Consider the following 21,166-nt stretch of genomic DNA (forward strand, 5'->3'; position numbering starts at 1 on the left):
TTATTTGTAATATTCATTGTTCACTCCCCCTGCCCACCATTAAAATCCAAGTTCTCTGAGATTAGGAAATCTTGTATGCTTTGTGCAATACATATTTCCAGTATCTAAAACAGTGACTTACTAGGTATAAGAATTTGTTCTATAAATTACTACAGCATACATACACATACATATACATACATACACATACATGTACACACTCTATCTGGAAGTCCTCTGGGCAAGAGGACTGAGAGACAATGGTGGGATTTAGGATAGTTTACTGAATGTGTAGCACTGAAGATTTCCTATACATGTATCTAAGACTTAATGCCCTCCTGTGTCCACAAAGTTTTTAAACTAAGATAGTATTAAATCCTTATCTTCTGCCTTGGGAAAGCAAGTTATAGGGAACTGTGCATATAAAACCTGATTCTATTGGGCTATGTGATCATGGAGATCAGACTGAAGAAAAGTTGTTTCTAAGCGTCCTTCTATCTCTACAGTCCAAGAAAAGTCTCACCTCTAACATCCCCAGAGCTGGTCTCTAAAATCCCTAGCCCCAGGGGACTTTTGGCAACCCCATTCTACAACCCAGCCCTTCTGTAATTCACTCCTGGGATTGGTCTCTGCCCACAGCCCCGCCCCCAAACCTAGGTTCCACCCACCACAGTCAGCCTGTCTCTCCAAGTCTGGGCCGCCCCGCCCCCAGCACTGGGCCCCGCCCCTGCCCCGCCCCCGGAACCGGTCTCCACCCACAGGCAGGCCCCGCCTCCCGGGCCCGACGCCTTCCACTGCTTGGCACCCGCCAGCTGACCCCGCTCCTCCCTACGACTCCCACCCAGGACTGATGTCTCCCCCGCGGTTGACCCACCCAAGGGCACAACCGTGCACACGCTCACTAAGAAAACTAAAACAGCTCAGCCCGAGAAGGGGCTGCGCGATCAGCATCCTCGCCCGCCCCACGCAGTCCCAAACTAGAGGAGCTGTCTGTGGCTGACAGCCCGAGACCGGAAGTGGACTGCGGGACGTCCCGCCCACGACCGGAAGCGCGGGGCGGTGCCGTGGGAGGAGCCGCGCGTCGAGCGCTGGGGAGCGAAGCCGGTCGTCTCCGCGAGTCGGCGCGTTGGGCGCTCGGGAGGGGCCGGAGGCGGTGAGCGGCGGGAGGGGCTCGGGTGCGAGTTCAGGGAGGGGCGTGGGCCGCGGGCACCCCCGACCGCGGGCTCGGCGTCCCTCCGCCCATCCCGGGAGCCCCGCCTCTGCGTGAGGCCTCAGGCTGCTCCTTGGGGTCAGCGCCCCGCTGCCGTTTCCCCAGGTGGGACCCCGCGTCACCCCGCGGAGCCCCCGCATCGTCCGCCCCGGGGGCGAGTCTACAGGCGTTTGGATTGTAGATCGGGGCTGGGGGCAGTGCTCCTGTCCCTCGCGGTGAAGGTCCTGGGACGCCGCGTCCACAGCTCGGTGCAGCCCCCCACAACAAAGAGCTGTGTGCCGAGCGGGGAGCCCTGCCTGCGGCCTCGCATCTCAAGTCCCGAATGAACCAGATGAGCTGCTTAGAATTCAGCTGAGTCACGTACAGGGCCTCTAAGTGACGAGACGTTTCCGATTTTATGGTGACGTCTGGAGTCACCATAAAAATCTTTCCAGCCAGATTGGTTGAGCAAGTCCAAGTGTACACACAAAGCCGCCTTCTCCCGTCTTGAGCACATGTGCGTAGGAATAAGGTAAATCCCTGCAGGCCAGCAGGTTGGGTCCTCATCACACCTTAAGCCCATAAGTACAAAAAAGAAGAAGGGAAAACGGAGAATGGAGTGGTTTATCCCTGTCTAACAACCGTATTATAAAAGGCTTCAAAATCAATTCTTGGGCCTTTTTTCTTTTTTTCAGAAAAGAAAAGCGTCGTTCAAATTCAGGTTTATGATGAAACCAGCCTCAGTGATCCACTGATCTGTGGAACTCAGTGTGACCAGGTGAGTACAATGTGGAACTGAACAGGCTCCTAGATAGGATGGCCAGTGCACCTTTTCCTGTACTTAGGTTGTACCCAGAAGGAGGGACTAAGAGTGAAAGTATCTTAAGAAAAATTATTCGATGGCTTATATTCAGGGGAAGGATTCTAAAATATGTATGTGTAAATAAGTAAATATAGTTAAATGCATATAAGCCTACAAGACATCCATGTAAGTAACTTTAAGCATATGTAATTATTTTCTGTATGTATGCCCTAATATTTTAAAATGCAGGATTTTATGTAAATATAAATATAAAAAATATTTATGTGTATTTATTCCTATTTATTTAGTGTTATTAGGCTTCCCACTAAAGGCTACCAGGATACTTAGCAGCGTTTCTCAGACCCATCCCATTCTAAACCTATAAATCCTCCACAAAGCTTCAAAACACAGTGGTATTTGCAAAAAAGATGATTTGAGCATCCTTGTTTAGTAACAGAAATTTTAAATTGGGTTGAACAGCAACCGGATGTATTTTGAACAGTTGTTTGTTTCCCCCCCCCCCTCCTACTGAGATTTAAAACATTTGGGAAGGGCCTGGGGCTATAGCTCAGTGGTAGAGTGCTTAACTTGCACCTGTGAGGCACTGGGTTCTATCTATAGCACCACTTTAAAAAAAAAAAATTTTTAAGTAAAATTAAGGTATAGTGTCCATCTACAATTGAAAAGAAGAATTTAAATTTTAAAAATTTGGGAAATTGATTAAGCAACAACTCATAGACTAAAGTCGAAGAAACTCATTTCCAAAAAAGAAAATAAAAGATGGTCCTCAACATTTTGCCTCCTAATAGGAATTAACTTATTTCTTAAAACTTCTGAAATAGCAATATGGCCCATTTTATAATGCTGAGAATCTCAAATTATTTTATTTTAATTGTGGGATTTTATTATGTATATGTGTATTTCTCATTCTAGCTTTCTTGTAACATTGTTAAAGAATGCTTATCATACCATATACATTATTTGGGTACACAATTTAGGGTGACAGATTGTTCCTACTTATTTGAGACTAAGGGGTTTTCCAGGACACAGGACACTCAGTGTTCAAACCAGGACAGCACTAGGCAAACAGCTGTTGGTCACCTCCTTGAGCCATGCCCTGGTCCAGATGCATTCGAACCCTGGAAAAAACAGACCTCGTACTGCCTCCCTGGAGTGTCCATTCTAACTGGGAAGATGAATTTAAATGAGTATTATGGGACTCACTGTGAGGGGACAGAGAATCCTCTTGGAAAATGCTAGTATCTAGCTTGAGAGTTAAAGGGGGGTTTGAGTCTAGCTAGTTGCAGGGTTAGATGGGTGAGGGCCCTAGGGTGTGTTCAAGAGACTACTGCATGTCGAGGGACCAGCATAAGGAAAACCTCTGAGCAGGAGAGGACCCAGCACACTCTGGGAACGGGGAAGACAGTGTGCATCAGGCCCAACCCAAAGGCAGAAGCAGACCTGGCCTGGCTGTTCTCTGTTCTGAGGCCAGTGTGAGGACACCAAGGACATGAGAGCTGGAGGGTGGTATGATGTGCATTTGCTCTCAGGCTGTGGGACTTCAGGACTCCAAATGAAGGCTTGAATCAGGCAAGATAGGAGTTGTTAGGGAGAAGTTTGGGAATCAGATGATCATTCCTGAGTTTACATGGTGCTTACAAAGTAAGAAAGAGGTAGAAAGATGGAATTGGGGAGTTTAGAACAGAGAGAAAGTGCCAGTGCTCGCTCTCATTGCTCTCACTGAAAGCACATTTGCATTCATCAGATGGCATCGTGGACTAGTGTGCTTCTGACTTCTACCTGTGCAAACCTGCAGCCAGCCCCTCACCCAAGGCCACACGCCCACCGTCGTTTTGCCACTCCCAGGATCCTTCCTGCATCTTAGAGGAGTCAGGCCCAAGTATGTCTACGGCTGCCCTGTTGTACTGTGGTACCTGCTAAACACAATGAAAAGGTCATTTTCTCTGTCCCACAGATAACATTTTAAACTCAGTAGCCACATGTGGTTAGTTAATGGCCACCATATTGGACAGAGCAGTATTATAGAACATTTCTGTCATCCCCAAAAGTTCTATTGGACATCACTGATGTAGAATGGCCCATCCTCTGTGACCCTTTTCCAACACCAACATATCCAGAGCAGGGCAAGAGTCACCAAATCCAACTGAACAGAATCTCCTTCTGCCCCAATGGGAGAGTTCAGGAAGAGGAGCTTGTGGCCTGAAAAGATCTCAGTGCCTCCTCTGCCTGCTTTCTTCTTGGGGTCCCAGTGAGCTGGCTGGATCCCAACCCTTTCTCCCTCCTCAATTCAGTAACCAAACTATACCTGAGCACAACTTAGGTCCCTGCTGGGGAGATAGGACCTCCTGTACCTGTAGAGGCAGGACAGTTCTGTCACAGTTCCCCGGTCAGCTGGCCTTGCACAAAGACCTCAGGAAGGTTTGATGTGAGGGGCTGCAGTCTGCACTTATGTCACTGTGGTGTGCATTGGTGACTGCCAGGGGCATCACCCTTAAGGTAGCAGTAGTAGTGGACACCAGGTAGTGGTATGTGAGGAAGCGAGTGGGATGGGAGTGAGTGACTCTGGCTGGGTTGAGGGAAAGAGACTGGCAGTCACAGAAAGAAAACCATGCTCGGAGCATAGGTATGTTTCACTGCTGGGGATCCTAGACCTGACTTGAATGGAGAGGGGAGAACTTGAAAGGAAAGGATGACCAGAGACTATCAAGAGTGGACAGACAGCTCCTACAAAGCAGGAGACAGACCCCAGGACAGAGCTGCCGAGTGCAGCCTGCAGAGAGCAGGGGGCTATGCCTTGTCTAACAGGGGAAGGGAGGCAGGGCAGATCTCTCAGGGGTGTTGTGGATCAGGAATGCAGGAGCAGTGTGGCTGAAAGGGTCTGGCTTGGGACTGTCCGAGGTTTCAGGGGACTTCCACCTGGGGCTGTCCCATCTGCAAGATCCACGAACTCCAGGATTCTCCAGGCCTCCCTGTGGCTGGCAGGTCAGTGCCGGCCTCAGCTCCTCTCCCCCTAAGCCTCAGGCAGGGCCTCTTGCTCGTCCCTAGCATGGAAGCCGATGTCCCCTGGAGCAAACGAGCATACAGGAGCCTGAGGCGGAAGCTGCAATGCCTTCTAGGACCTGTCCTCAGAAGTCCTCCCTGTCGCCCCCTCAGCAGAGCCAGCCCTCATTCAGACATGTCAGGGGCCACACAAGAGTCTGGCCCCCGGAGGCTAGGGTCATCAAGGCCAATTAGGAAGCTGGTTGCCTTGGAGGGAAATAGGGAGCTTTTGCAAGACTCGTGGGGAGGCGACAGGTGAGGTGAGTGAGGCTACATGGTCCTTGTGGGGTTGTCCTGCAGGGTTGGTGCCTCTGTTCATATTGATGAGCTTGTTTGTCTAGAGGTGACCATATCACAGCCCTTGTGCAGGCTGATGTGCTCAAATGTGGCCACAAGCAGGTGGTGATGGAATCCTGGCTGGCTGCAGTTCTGCTGGGCCACCGTAAGCTCGAGGTGGGGATAAGGACATGTGTTGACAGGGGGATGATGAAGTCAAGCTAGGTGTGTGTGAAATGAGAGAGGAGCTGGCCCATGTCGAACAAGGAAATGGGAGAGGGTGGCTGGAGGCCCGGTATGCTCAGATGTGAGGAAAGGAAAAAATGAGTGAACAGTAGAAAAGAAAGAAGGTTCAATTCAGAGAGATGGAAATTTCTGATTATCCCAGGTGGTACACCAGGGCCAGTGGATGACCATGGCAAGGTGGGGTCGATGGGGAATGGGGCAGGGGCCTTGGATTGAGACACCCCTAACGTTGTGAGCATCACTGCCATCCACCAAATGAGGTGGGACTGGAGGCTCAAGGAATAATGAGAGTCAGGGGCAAAGTCTCAGAATTTGAGGGGTCGCAGCTGTGAGGTTTATGATAACAACTGGGATGGGAAGAATATTCAGGAGACTCAGTGAAGCCACACTTTTGAAGAGGAGTGGAGCAGTGACATATTGGTCCTACCCCTGGGGACAGGAAGACACCTTGTGCCATCGCTTGGCTCTGCCATTATGATACACAGTGTGTTGGTTTTCATGCATCCTTCCTAGCTCAGCTTCCTCCCTGTGTCAGGCTGTGAAGTGAAATTTCTCTTCTCCAAGGCAGGATCTAGTCTTCTCCTGCCTCTGGCTGGCCACAGGGGAGTTCTCTGACCTACCTTGTCTGATAATGGGTCATAGACACTGCTCATTCCAGAGGGGTTCTGTCCCATGCTCTGGGTAAGGAAAGCCCAACGAAGAGGCCAGGGAGATCCGGACAGACAGGCCTGGTGGCTTTCCCTGCTCCATCTGTTGGCCGTCATGCCTGTGCAGTGAAGTCTGCATAAAAATCCAAAAGATCAGGGTTCTGAGAGATCCCAGGTAACTGTACGAGAGGTTCCCGGAGGGGGACACAGCCAGAGAAGGCACCCCTTCCCCATGCGTCCCCTGTGTACCTCCATCTGTGCCTTTGTGATATCCTTTATAAGGAACCAGTGTCTGTAGGTGATTCCCTGAGTTCTCCAAGCCATTGAGTAAGTACATCAAACCTGAGGAGGCGCTTGTGGGAAACCCCATTTACAGCCATTGGTCAGAGCACACAGAACAACCTGGGACTTGTGACTCACATTTAAAGTGCAGGGGAAGGCCTTGGAGATGAGCCCCCGAACTGTGGGCTGTGACACCCTATCAAGGGAGAAAATGTGCCCAGCTGGTGTCCACTGCAAAATCATTTGCCTACTTGTTTGTGGGGAGAAATCCACATAGCTGGTGTCAAAATTCCATGCTGATGTGGTGTGAGAGTGAAAGGAAAACAGTTGCTTTTTTTTTTTTTTTAATTTTTCCCTGACATACAACCTGCTAAGCAGAATAAAGACCAAGTGTGGAAGACAGAACTTGTATTTTGAGGAGGGCATGGTAGACAGGCTAAGAAAGACTTACTTGTCCTCAGCAGCTCCAAGAGGGAGAGGCTGTTCAGACTTCCTATCTCCTGCTTGTTCCAGAGCGCTCTCCCAGTGCCCCGTGGGAGCAAGAGGAGGGTCCTGTTTCCCACCACCCTGGTGTTCAGAAGCTTTGCTGTTGGAGTCACAGGATGGCAGCCACTGTTCTGCCCCCCACTTGTGGTGAGTCAGGGGGTCTTGGCAGCCCATTTCAGGCTTGAGGATCCATAGCCCCCAGAGCAGTACAGAGGAGAGGGCCATACAGGTGAGGTAGGTGTGGGCCCAGAGGCCTCGGGGTCAGGTGGGGTGGCTCCTGGGACTTAGGACTTGGGTGTTTGTATGTTAGTGCTTTGTCACCTACATGGTGAATATGTGGGAGTTTTTGAATTAATCCTTAATTCTTTCGGTAAACTTGAGAAAAACTTGAGAACTTCAATGTCCTCATCTGTGAGATGGCAGCAATCTCTTCTCCATGTGCAGTCAGACCTTTGAGTCCTGTTTTCTGGCCAGGGTGAGACAGCTTTGTCCAGGTTTTCTGTGAAAGTGCAGGTGGGTATCTGTGTGGGTGGGCTTGTTTATGGGCTGTGTGTCTTGGTGTATGGTCAAGCACAGGTGGATGGAGAAGCCTCCAGAGTGTCAGCACTGGGCATTCTGGATTCTTGTGACTTGTTCCTTCTTCCCCAGATCAGTCCTCCCTGTGCCCAGCCCCTCACAGGAAACCATGCAGAGGGAAGGAGGGGCTGGCTGGTGAGCTCCTGGCCAGCTGGCTACAGGTGAGTCGGCTCTTCCTTTTTCCCTGTCGTCATTCCTTTGGACTTGCTTCCTTTAGTGGCCTGGAGCCTCACAACTGATGGGTCCTTAGGCATCACAGGACCCCCAGGCCTCCTATGAGGGTTCAGGGGCTGCACAGAAGACGTCCAAGTATGTCAATACCTACTACATTGTCAAAGCTCCCTCTTAGCTCCATAAATGCATCACGTGCTTCTGAGAGTTCAAGGGGAAGCTGAGAAGAGATGGCCATGTCCTCAACTCAGACAGCTTTTTATTGTAGATGGACAGCGTGCCTTTATTTTACTTTATTATTTTTTATGTGGTGCTAAAGATTGAACCCAGTGCCTCACACATGCTAGGCAAGCATTCTGCACTGAGCCCCAGCCCCAGCCCCTCAGACAACTTTTGATGGCTGTGGGGAATCATTCATTCCTTTACCAGGTATTTCTGCTCAACCCTGGAGTTGAGGGAAGGAAGACTCCAAGGGCTCACAATCAGTAGGAAAAGAAGGTCTCTGTAGCGCTGGATCTGGGGGTGGGCCCAGTAGACAGGAGGCAAGCACGGAGGACAGAGCCCAGACCTGCCCACCCGTATCCTGCTCCAGGTTTCCTGTCCCTGGATCTGTCATCCTGGACCTCTTCCTGTTGGTTTTGGCAGCTCTGTAGCTAAGCCATAATGTTTGTGATGGTCTAGGACCTGGTGACCTTCAAGGATGTGGCTGTGGAGTTCTCCCAGGAGGAGTGGGCATTGCTGGACCCGTCTCAAAGAACTCTGTACCGAGATGTGATGTTGGAGAACTGCAGGAACCTGGCCTCCCTTGGTAAGCCCAACGTCAGCCCTGCATTGATTTAATGACTCAGGTAGCAAGACTTTCCTTTTATTCTGATTTTATTTTTATTGATGTAAAATTCAACAGTTGAATTATTGCAGAATGTACCATCAAGTGGCTTTTAATGTTCTCAGTGTTGTGTGCCATCATCAGCACTACAAAGTCAGAACTCTTTTTCACCCCTGCTCTGGTTTAACTATGGTGTCTCCCCCAAAGGTTCATGTACGGGAAACTTGGTCCCCAGTGAAGCAGTACCAAGGTAGTGGGGCCTGTTGGAGATGAGTGGATCAGGGAGCAGCACTCTTAGAAAGGGAATGAGTCAGGTCGGTGGCACCAGGTTAGCTCTCTGGAATATAGGTTGTTGTAAAGGGAGGCCACCCCATGTGCTTAGTCCCATCTCTCAGGAGCTGGTTCCCTTCCCACTTCTCTACCATGTTATAACAGAGCCACAGAGGCTTCTCTAGAGGCCTGCACCATGATGTTTTAACTTATCAAATTTCAGAATCATTAGCCAAAATAAACCTCTTTAGCTTATAAATATAAGTACCCAGCTTCAGGTATTTCGTTGTAGCAAAATACCCTATTCCTTTTAAGCAGTTAGTACCATTACCTTCTCCATCCATTGCTGCTGGTAACCATTAACCTGCTTTCTATCTATGGATTTGCCAATTCCCAACATTTCATGTAAATGAAATTACAAAATATGTAACCTTTTGTGTTTTTTTCTTGTGACACAGTATTTATAGCTCTGTTGTACCATATATCTGTGTTTCGTTCCTTTTAATAGGAACTGAATGGTATTCCATTGTGTAGACATAATCGAATTTTGTTTATCCACTCATTGGATGATATACATTTGGGTTGTTTCTACTTTGGGGCTGTCATGAATAATACTGCTGTGAATATTTGTGTGTAAATTTTTGTTGACACACCTGCTTTCAGTTCTCTTGGCTGGGGATGCTGACAGGTCATGATACTTGTTTAGCTTTTAGGGAACTGCCAGCCCTTTCCACAGCAACTGCACCAATTTACATCCCTACAGTGAGAGTCCAGCGTTCTCCACCTCCCCACGTGTGTCCTTGGTGGTAGCCGTCTGAGAGATGTGGAGTGGAGTCTCACTTTGATCTACATTTCCCCGTGACTGACCACACGAGCCTCTTTCCATGCACTTCCTGGCTGTTTGTATCTCTTCTTTGAAGAAGTGTCTATTCAAATCCTTTGCCCATTTTTAAATTGGTTGTTGGTTCTTCTCTTAGTGGGTTGTAAAAGTTTGTTGTGTCTTCTGGGTAGTAAACCCTATTCAAAGTATACCCTATTCAAAGTGCAAATAATTTCTCTCCATTCCATGGGTCTCTTTTCATTTTCAAGATACTGTCCTTTGATGCATAAAAATTTTAATTTTGATAAAGTCCAGTTTACCTCGTTGCTCCTTGCACTTTTGGTCCCTTACCTAAGAAACCATTGCCGAAAATAGTCGTGAAGACTTAGCCCTGTTTTCTTCCAGCAGTTTTCTAGTGTCAGCACTTAGATCCAGGTGTTTGAGTCATTAGGTTAATCTTACATAAGGTGTGGAGAAGGTGTCAGCTTCATTCTTTAGCATGTGTGTCCCCAGTTGTGCACCTTTGCAAAAGAGGCTGGTCTTCCCCCCAACAAATGGTCTTGGGGCCTTGTCAAGTATTACTTGGCCTCAGGTCGTCAGAGCCTGTGTGCTCGAAGTTCTCCCGTGGTCCTCAGGTGTGTCCTTGCTAGTTCCTTACTCTCTTGGTAACTGTTGCTTTCTGGTAAGTTTTATAAGGTAATGTGAGTCTTCCTGCTTTGTTCTTTTTTAAGACTGATATTCCTATCCAGGTTCCTTTGCAATTCTATGAATTCTAAGATTTGCTTCCATTTCTGGGGGAAAAAAAAATGGAAGGGGATCAGGATTTTGATATGGTCGCCTTATCTCTGTGGACCACTTTGGGTGGGATTGTGATCCTAACAATAGTAAGCTTCCAAGTATGTATCCTTCTGATGCTCATTTGTTTTATTTCATTCTGTTACAGAAGATGCTTTTCATGATTTTATTATTTTATTTATGAGGTGGGCTCTTGCTGCGTTGCTCAAGCTGGTCTCAAACTTGTGTGCTGAAGCAGTTCTCCTGCCTCAGTCCCCCGAGTAGCTGGGGCTCCAGGAGCACACCCCTGTGCCCAGTGAGTTCCTCGTTTTTAAATTTAGTGAGCCCTGTTTTATAGCCTGACATATGACCTGCCAGAGTTCCGTAAGCATCTGGGATCAGCGTGTCTTCTATTGTTGGATGGCTGCTCTTTGTGCCTTTTAGGTCCCGTGAGCTTGAAGTGTTTCTTAAATCCTCTGTTTCCTTATTAACCAATATGAGTTATTTTATTCGTTATTGAAAATGAGGTATTAAAGTCTCAAACCACTAGGAATAGAACTCTTTCTCCTTTCGATTCTGTCATTTTTTTATTTTGAAGTTCTATCAGGTATGTATTGTTTATAATTACTGAATTTTCTTTGTGAATTGGCCCTGTACGTTTATATCGATGATGCATATGACATCTTTACTCGTATCTTGCATCAGTCTTCTCTCAAGCGCAGCATTCAGCCTGACCTCAGCAGAGGCTGCCCTCTCTTCTCGGCTTTTGTCTGCAGTGCCTCTGTGCATCCTTTTCTCTCCTCTCATAGTCAGCATGTTAGTGTCTTCACTGTAAAATGAGTTTCCTGTAATACATAGCATTAACTGGATTATTTTTACATGCATTCTGCCAAAATCTGCCTTTTAATTGAGCTTCATCTTTTTTTTCATTTTTGTTTCTCAATTTTTCCATTATTGTTCACTATTTTCTCATGGGCTGTTTTGATTCCCATTCTTTTGTGTGTTCTTCAGTTATTTTCTTAGTGGTTGCCCTCAGGATTACCATTTATGTTTTCATTTGTTATAACAGTCTAGTTTGGTTTAATACCAGCCTAATTTCAATAGTAAAAAAGACTTTACTCCTATGTAGCTGTGTTCCTTCTCCCATAGTTGTTTTGTCTCAAATTGTATCATCATGAATTGTGCGCCCATTAAGGTAGATTTATAATTAATCAATTTAGGCCTTTATCTTTAAGTGATATCAGAAAAATAGAAAAGTTGCAAACCAACCCTATATCTTCCTTGACTTATATTCAGCTCTATGTTTACCTTTACCTGTGTTCTCTAATTCTGTTTGTCCCAGTGCTGAGGGTGAAAGCCAGGCAAGTGCTCTCCCTCGGAGCCGCCCCAGCCCTGCCAGTGCTCTTCCCTTGTGTGGATTGGAGTTACTTTCCATTGTCCTTTGATTTTAGCCTGAAGGTGTCCCTTTAGCCTTGTTGTTGTAGGGTAGCTGTACTCCAGAGTTCTGAACTCCTAGGAGCATGGGGGACTGTTCAAAGCCATACACATCAAACATCTTTTTCCCCACTTTTTCTTCCAGGCTTTCTGGTCGTACTAGTTTTGTTTGCATCTACTCTCTGGCAGGACTGACTGGTACATTGGCCTTTAAATCTGTCACATGTGGAAGGTTCACAGCCCATTTGCACTAGGTTTACTGAGAGACCAAAGACGACACCTGGAGAAGGGATGTGAGTCAAAGGGTTAATTGAGAAATGCCTGCAGGGAGTGTCCAGGGGCAACAGGCTGGGCCAGTAGCACCTTCGTCCTTCACAGTGCTTCCTTGAATAATGCCTCCATCCCTCACAAAATGACTCCAGAAAACAGCATGTCCATCCCTCTCAATACTTTGTCCAGTAGTCACTGGCTAGACAAGTAGCACTTGTCCTCTCCACAGTGCCCCCAGTTCCACACCAGTTACCACAGGGAAAGGGGTTTATAAGCTAGACTACAGAAGCCAGCTTACTTTGTCCCTGTAGGACCAGCACCCAAGGAACTTGGCATGTGTGTAAGCAAGCAGCTTTCTACAGGTAACACTCCTTACCCTAATTCCCAGGGTCCTTCAGAATATTATGTATCTGGACATTCCAGCTTAGACTCACCCTCATTGTTCCATTAATTTGGTTAGGTTTGGGGGAGAGGGGAGGGGCACTTCAGAGGCATGGTGTTTTACTGCCCTCCTCTGCAAAGTTAACATGGGTCCCGGATCACAAGCTCGGTTCTCAGAGTTGGGAGTTAGACAAATAAGGCAAGCCCTTTGACCCAGTCCTGCAGGAAGCCCACAGACAGGTCAGAAGAAATCACTGAGTGAAGTCCACTGTGCTCCCTCCATGAGTAGTAATGCTGGCTCTGTCTTCCCTGCCAAAACAGAGAAGATTGGTCTGGTTCCGTTAAAATGTCATAATATTCTTACCCAATTCCAGCTATTTATTTTTCCCTTGATTAGACATTTAACTGACTGCTATAAGCTTTTGATAAGTTTCCAGAGCTCCAATAAAGATGATCTTGAACATTTTTGCAGTTTATTTATACAGTCTTTTGTGGAGGGATGGGCGCTTAGAGTTCCCTACTCGACTGTTTTCATTGCTGTCACTGTGGACAGTCTTTGTTGAGCGCCTCTCTATCTTGGGACTGGGAAGGTTTGGGGATAGTGGTGAACAAGGTAGACAGATCTGCCTCCTCACAGAGCTATCTGTCTAATGCCCTCTCTATGCAGAGAACATCTCTTATCCTAACTCTCAATACTAAGTGAGGGCCTCTAAAAGATGTGTCTGACTTTAGGCATGGGCTTCTGGAATTATTTAAGCCCTATCATCCTGAATATTGAGTTAAGGATACTTTCATTTTTGTTCCTTGTAAGTTACAATGCTCAGAATTTAGATGAAATTATTCCACTGTTTCTAAAGTCATACTTTTCCATCTTCAGAAGTCTTGGCTTTAGTTTTCATGGAGTTGCTGTCCTGCAGACAGTCTCTGCACACCATGTGTATTTTCTCCATAAATAGGGTGTCATGTTGATAAACACAGTTTGATCTCCCAGTTGGAGCAAGAAGACAAGACGGTGACAGAGGAGAGAGGAATCCTTCCCAGCACCTGTCCAGGTGAGCACCAGGTAGATATGAGTCCTTGTGAGGAGCGGCTGTGGCCAGGGACTCAGGAGTTGGGAATATTATCAGAGAATTTGTAAAATGACAAAGACGGACAAGGAAGTTTCTTGTGTACTCTTTTTCTTTTCTCGTCAGTTCTCCATCATCTCATACTTTACTTTTGCTCTAGGGAGAAACTAAAATGCAGCTGTTTTCTAAATTTAAATCCCACTTTTCTTTTCTGATAATACCTTGTTAGTCTTTTATTAATCTTTCTAGAATCCTTTATTTTAATTAGTGAATGATAATTTTACATAGTAGATTCATTATGATATGTTTGAACATGTACATAACATAATTTGATCAACTTAATGTCCTTCCCTTCTTCTCCTCCCCACCTCTGATCCCCTTTCTTTATTCTCCTGGTCTCCCTTCTGTGAGGTCCCTTTTTAAATTTTTTTTTCTCTCTAGCTTCCACATTAGAATTGTTTTTTAAAAAACTAATACCTAAAATTTCCATAACAAAGCCCCCTTCATTGCAAACCCCTCCAGGACCAATTGCAGTCATGTGGTGGTCTTTTCTTTTCCTCGTCAACATAAATTTCTTTTCAATTTGTTTCAGATTTGGATACTGTACTTAAAACCAAATGGCTGACTCCTAAGAAGCATGTTTTTAGAAAAGAACAGACTAAAAGTATAAAAATGGTAAGACAATGGATGATTTCTGGTTTTCCATAGTAGGAAGAAATCCCATCCTAGAAAAGAAATAACCCAGGCACTCATTGTGGAAAGTGTCATTTACACTTGAGAAAATGGTGTCCCTAGAGAGATACTGCAAAACTGCTGTGACTTTGGAGAAAAGTGTAAGTTAACTTCTAACTTGTTTCTTCACCGAGTGTTCTCACAAATAATTATTTCATTAAATGTGACTCAAGTTTTGTCCATTTGAAACATAAATTGGTCTTAAATTTATCAGAAAATGTCTGGTGAATATAAATACCTGTGGCAAAGCATCTCTCTTTTTCAACTTCAAAGACTTAAGTCAGAAGCCATACATAAGCTGAAAGTAGCCAAAACATCAATTATAATGATGTAGCAAAATTCCTAGAAAAGAGAATTGATACACAAATATCAAATATTTAAAATATTATGTTATAGTTACCATTCACCTCTCAATCAACAGGAAAGAAGTCATCGTGGAGTGAAAATCAATGAATGTAATCAGTGCTTTAAAGTCTTCAGCACCAAATCTAACCTTACTCAGCACAAGAGAATTCACACTGGAGAAAAACCCTATGACTGTAATCAGTGCGGAAAATCCTTCAGCAGCAGGTCTTACCTTACTATTCATAGGAGAATTCATAATGGAGAGAAACCCTATGAATGCAATCACTGTGGGAAAGCCTTTAGTGATCCCTCATCCCTTAGGTTGCACGTGAGAATTCACACCGGAGAAAAACCTTATGAATGTAACCAGTGTTTTCATGTCTTCCGCACTAGTTGTAACCTCAAAAGCCACAAGAGAATCCATACAGGGGAGAATCACCATGAATGTAATCAGTGTGGAAAGGCCTTCAGCACCAGGTCCTCTCTTACTGGACACAACAGCATTCATACAGGGGAGAAACCGTATGAGTGCCATGATTGTGGGAAAGCCTTCAGGAAGAGCTCCTATCTGACACAGCATGTGAGAACTCACACAGGAGAGAAACCCTATGAATGTAACGAGTGTCGGAAATCCTTCAGCAGCAGCTTTTCTCTGACTGTGCACAAAAGAATACATACTGGAGAGAAACCCTATGAGTGCAGTGACTGTGGGAAGGCCTTTAATAACCTCTCTGCTGTTAAGAAGCACTTGAGAACTCACACTGGAGAAAAGCCCTATGAATGTAACCATTGTGGGAAATCTTTTACCAGCAACTCTTATCTCTCTGTGCACAAGAGAATACATAACAGGTGGATATGAGTTGTGATGAGAAATGACTGGAAATCTCTATGAGAAAGCACTTATTGACCTCTCACCCTAAGACAACCTGAGAGAACTCAACCAGGTATACAAGTTATCTGTTTCTGCCTAACAAATCATTCCCCAAAACTTTGACTTAAAACAAGAAGCATTTATTATTTCACAGTTTCCAGAAGGAATTCAGGAACAGTTTAGCTTTGTAGTTCTGGCTCAGGATCTCTTGAGGTTTCAGCCCAGATGTCAGGCAGGGCTGTGGTCAGCAGGTCTTTGCTAATGAAGGGTCCATTTCCAAGATGGCCCTCACATGCCTAGAATGTCGGTGCTGGTTGTTGACAGGAGACTTCCTGACCACATAGGCCTCTCCACAAGGCTACGTAGCGTTACGACGTGGCAGCAGGTTCCTCCCAAAGCAAGTGATTCAAGGGAGGGCCACTGAAGAAGCCATAATGTCCTACCACCTAGGCGCAGAAGGATGTTTTCACCTCTTTCATATGGAATTGGTCACAGAATGATTGTGATACTGTGTGGGAGAAGACTACAGAAACATGAGTATCAGGAGACAGATCAGAGACCCTTCTTAGAAAGTTGCCATGAAATTAATGAAGAAAAGCTTTCAGCAGACCCTCATCCTTTTAATCATTGTGACATAGCCTCAGTAAGCTCTCTGGTCCATCCATTCTGGAGAGAAACCTGTGAGCACCGTCTCTGTGGTAAAGCTTTCAGCCCACACTCATTCCCACGTGCCCGAAAGATTATGTATTGGGAAAAAACTGAGGAGTGGAATGACGATAGGAAACCCTTCAGTAATAGCTCCCACTCAGGGGAAAGCCCTCTGAAGGTCAAAAGAGTGTGTGTCTGACACACGTGAGATCACACAACAGAGGAAGACTTCAGAAATGTGTAAAACCCTGTGGCCCAAATGTCCACATTACTGACCACGAGACAGTGAGGTATGCCCACAGTGACTATGGGAAAGACTTGAGAATGTTCTGGTTTTTTCGTTTTGTTAAGTACTGGAGCTTGAACACAGGGCCTTGCGCATGAGTGCTCTACCACTGAGCTACACCCCCAGCCCTTTTTGAGACAGAATTTTGCTAAGTTGCCCAGACTAGCCTCAAACTTGCAATCCTCCTGCTCCAGCCTCCCACCTAGCTGGAGTTAAAAGACATGCACCCCCACATTTGACTTGTTCTCTCACTTTTTTAAAGACGAAAATTTATTAACACAAAGAACAGGGAAAGCCTTCAAGGATGCCTCTTGTGTTAAATGGTCCCTGAATGCAAAACCTATAAGTGTGTCTGGAAGTTTTTCAGTGATTCAGGAACTCACTGGAGGACACCAGGGGACACCAGGAGTGGAGTCTGTTAGATGCCTCCGTCTCAGCACTTCATGAATGACTGCAGAATAATCTGTACTGGAAACGAACGTACAGTGAGTGTAGAGTCCCCTGCCAACATCTCACCTGCAGGCTGGGCCACTAGCTCATTAATTTTTCAGTCTGTTTTTTTGTTTTGTTTTTAATATTTTCTAAGTTGTCAATGGATCTTTATTTATTTATATGTGATGCCGAGAATCGAACCCATGCCTCACACATGCGAGGCAAGCACTGTACCACTGAGCTATAGCCCCAGCACTTCAGTATGTTTTCATATAAACGTTTGTGTCTTTATCATTTTCCTAAAATGAACCCTAAGTTGTGTTCCAAAATTTTACTGCAATGTATTTATTATAATTTACTCTTTGAAAACATTGGTACATTGCATATTCAAAAAGTTATTTCTGAATAGCTCCTGAATGCTCTCATCTTAATGGACATTAAACAACATTTCTGGTGCACTTTTTTCAAAGTGGTATTTTTGTCAGAATTTGTGGGCTTTATGAAGCTATTTTCTCCTATACTTGTGTGACAGATGCTGTTAGCTTCTTTCCCAATGTCCGTTCTCCCCTACTTACTTAACAGTTTGTTCAGGTTGTCTGTAAGCAAAATTGAAAATTATCTGCCACCTTTCCTAAAGCCCAGGCAGTCTTTGTTCCACTCTGCTGGACACGAGGACTGGGCAGGACTCACTGGGGGCAGAGGACTGAGGGAAGCTCTCTTTTCTATTCATGTTACCGTTACTTTCTCTTGGAAAGGTCTGCAGTTTGAAGGGTTTATTTGTTTGGGGGGTTTTGTTGCCCTTTTTTCTTTTTTTTTTTTTTTTTTTACTGTGTTGTCAACTAGAGTGCAGCAAAACTTAAAAAAAAAAAAAGAAAGAAAGAAAGAAAACGCTTTGGGTCCCTCAAGAGCCTCTGGCTGTATCAGCCAGAGACTGCTTATTCTTGAGATTTTTCTTCCTTTGATTAAAAGTAACCCCTCACTGGCTGAAGCCAAAGTGATTTGTTTTCAAGATGGTGTTAACTTGCAGCTGAATGTAGTATCTAACCATAAACCTATTAGTTTGTCACATTTTATCCATGTTTCATGTTTCTTTGAAAACTGTATATTCTTTAATATGTAGACATAGGGCATATGCATATTAATACAATCTTATTGTGTTATAATATGTACTGATTTTTTTTCTTTTAATCCTACTTAGTGATAGAGGCATAGTAAAGTCTTCCATTATGACTATGGATTAACATTCCTCCTGTAATTCTGTCATTTTTATTTATTTTGATATGCTGTTACTAAGTACATACCAGATTAGGAATTTTCTTGTAAATCATTCCTTTTATGTAGGGGTCATGTTTTCGTATAACAAAACATTATATTGCATTGATAATAAATGATCAAACACTTACATAGCACCTTAAGAATGCCTTACAAATATCAACTATTGAGTGTTCCTTAAGTATGTTGGTTATTATCCTACCTATCCATGAGCAAACTGGTGTGGTGCACTTATGATATTTGCCTCAGTTCACAGGCTAGTAGAGAGCTCACATTTGAACCCAGACAGCCCACCCTCTTGACCACTAACCTACTTGTTGAGTACATTCTATTGAACTACTTCATCCTAATGGGAAAGGGATAGATTATAGGCAGAAAACTAAAATATTCTAAGATTTGAGGAGACTTGAAAACTTAACACATTTATGTAAAATAGGAAAGTAGACCCCTCATTTAAGGGACATTTGAGCAGAGACCTTGATGAGGTGGGACAGTGAGATATAAATTTGTGTGGCAAGAGCAGTCTTGGCACACAGAGGCCCATAATGAGGCCAGTATGGTGACAGGAACGTGTCGGGCTGGTATTGAGGGAGAATTGGAGAGGATGTGGTCAGAGCCATGATGGTGCTGATCTGCTTTTCTGGGTCATTGTTAGGACTTTTCCTTACACTCTCAAGTCAATTGTGGAAGCAAGAGTTGTGGACACAATTCAGGGAAAGCAAAAAAGTACAAGGACCAGTATCAAGAAGGCAGAACTCGTAAATCATGGCAAAAACCCAAATAGATAAAAATGTTGGCAGCTTATCGCTTAGGGCTAACTTATTACAAACTCCTCCCAAGCTAGAGGACGGGAGGAGAAAAGGGCAGGGGAGGCACTGGGGAGCAAAATTGATCAAGTTCTGCTTTTCTGATGCACAAATATACCACAGTGATACCTGCCATTCTGTGCAATTAACATGCACCAGTTAAAGAACTCTTCCCAAAGGAAAAGACCAAGAATCATAAGAGGAATGGGTTAATTCCGAGTATGTCCATTCACAGAAAGTACAAAGGTTCCCAGTGTAAGAGAGGTTGCCGACCTCAGCCTAAAAAGGAAACTTAAGAAGTAAAATACTAGGGCTGGGGCTCAGTGGTAGAGCCTCAGCACCATAGATAGATAGAGGTATTGTGTCCATCTACCAAAAAAAAAGTAAAATGCCAACATTCCCTTTTTTGGTTGATTCGTTTGGAATTTTTAGTTTAGCAAGACTGTATTGGCCAGTAATGTGGGGAAAGTGGCATTCCCACAGCATAACACTAGGAGCTGAATTAGTACAAATATCTGTAGATGTGCAATGACCTTAACCTTACTTTTCTTCCAAAGTAGCTGAATCTACTTTGGAAGAAAACACCCCTCCAATACTGTTAGCACTCAGACATGACAGGAAGCCTGTGTGTATGCGTTGTACAGCTCAGGCTGATAGATTCCCTTCAGGTCTAGACAACAGCTATCGCTTCCATGATGGATTTTCCTCAACCTCAAGTTGAGTGGGAGGGCATGGTGGGTTGACAGGTGTCTGCCAAAAATTTGCATCTACTCAGAACTTCAAGATGTGATCTTATTGAATATGAAGATCTGAAGTTGAAAACATCCCAAATTAAAGGTGTCCCCTACCTTCAGTTATCTGGTGTCCTTACAGGAAGGAAGGAGAAAGACCCAGAGGAGGGAGCTGGGTGAAGAGGAGGCCAAGTTTGGAGTAACTGCTACGAGCCAAGGCTGCTGAGAACTGAAAGGAACGCAGGATTCTCTGCTGTAGAAAAAATAAATGAATCCATTATAGAAGTCTTCCTTGATTTCACTCAAAACAAAAACTTTGAACATTGTCTTTAAAAGTCTGATGATCACCTGATTTATCCTATGGATGCCCTGAAGATCCTTAGCCACACCTAATCCCTTTGTTTAAATTTCCCAGGCCCCCAATTATAAGCCCTGCCGCCTCCATTTTTCAATGTAACTCACCAAAATCGTTGCCTCTCTGAGAATCAGCTGGGATGATTGAAATACAGGGGAGAGAAAACTCAGATGAATATTTTAATACAAGAAAAAAAGGGAAGAAAACCTTCATGGAGGGAGGTATCAGCTCACCTACTTGGATTGAGTTGATACCTCAGGACAGATACTAGCTTTATGCAAATGGAGGGCCAAGGCGAGCCTTGTTTGACCATCCTCACGCCCACCTGTACAGTGGCCACACAACCTGTGCAGACATTCCCACACTGACCCACACAACACCACTCCAGGCAGGAAGGAAATCCTGAGGAAGCCCTGGCCCAGGTTATGGGATGGAGGAGGTGCAGAATATGCAGATTCCCTCACACTGGAGAGTTAAAAGCCACCCTAGCCCTGGGGGGACTGAGCCTCACACATCAATTAAACCCAGAACCTGTTTTTAGGAGACAAAGGCATAGCTCTCACCTCCGACTATGCCACCTAGTTTTCTTTGAACCTCTGCAATCAGGTGCCCTTCCCCACCCCTGCTACAACTGCTCTGTCCAGAGGTCTTTGAGGAAGTCCAGATAATGCTGGAACCTTCCAAACCTACAGGAGGCCTTTTCCTTCCTAGTGTAGTGAAACCCACCCTCTGGCTTTTGAAATGTTTTTATGCCAGATACCAGTTCATCACATGCTTAATGAATAATTGTGCATGGGGCAGGTGGACAAGGTCCTCAACTCAGAAGTTAATGTAGGGATGAATAAAATGGACCTGCTGCCAAATTTGTCTCAGGAAAATTCCCCTGAGAGCATTTAAAAATCTCAGGCCAGGCGTGGTGGCGCATGCCTGTAATCCCAGGAGGCTGAGGCAGGAGGATAGAGATTTCAAAGCCAGCCTCACTAAATATAAAAAAATATAAAAAGGGCTCTAAAATATAAACATAAAAAAAGACCCCAGAGTTGCTGGGGTCTCTGTAGCCTCTGCTCTCTATGACTGCACCTGACCACATTGCTAGGGTGGCTAGATAGTCGAGTCACCGGGCTCTGAGCTG

At 45.1% G+C, this 21,166-nt stretch overlaps 1 protein-coding gene across 6 annotated transcripts; it reads left to right on the forward strand.

The window, feature by feature from the left end:
- Positions 1 to 1,045: 1,045 nt before the first annotated feature.
- On the forward strand, positions 1,046 to 17,679 carry Znf558 (zinc finger protein 558). 6 transcript variants are annotated; one of them, XM_077795823.1, is made up of 9 exons: positions 1,186 to 1,700; positions 1,864 to 1,946; positions 3,736 to 3,870; positions 6,995 to 7,114; positions 7,616 to 7,704; positions 8,396 to 8,522; positions 13,446 to 13,541; positions 14,149 to 14,231; positions 14,710 to 17,679. In XM_077795823.1, exons 4-9 carry the CDS (start codon positions 7,084 to 7,086, stop codon positions 15,490 to 15,492), a joined length of 1,209 nt encoding a protein of 402 aa, XP_077651949.1. In that variant the 5' UTR covers positions 1,186 to 1,700; positions 1,864 to 1,946; positions 3,736 to 3,870; positions 6,995 to 7,083; the 3' UTR covers positions 15,493 to 17,679. The 6 variants fall into 6 exon arrangements, with proteins under 6 accessions (XP_077651947.1, XP_026267625.1, XP_077651949.1 ...); XM_077795821.1 differs by lacking the exons at positions 1,186 to 1,700; positions 3,736 to 3,870 and adding an exon at positions 1,046 to 1,132; XM_026411840.2 differs by lacking the exons at positions 1,186 to 1,700; positions 3,736 to 3,870 and adding an exon at positions 1,052 to 1,132 and having other exon boundaries at positions 6,943 to 7,114.
- The last annotated feature ends 3,487 nt before the right edge of the window (positions 17,680 to 21,166 follow it).

Source organism: Urocitellus parryii, chromosome 3 (genome assembly GCF_045843805.1).
Source record: "Urocitellus parryii isolate mUroPar1 chromosome 3, mUroPar1.hap1, whole genome shotgun sequence".
NCBI lineage: Eukaryota > Metazoa > Chordata > Mammalia > Rodentia > Sciuridae > Urocitellus > Urocitellus parryii.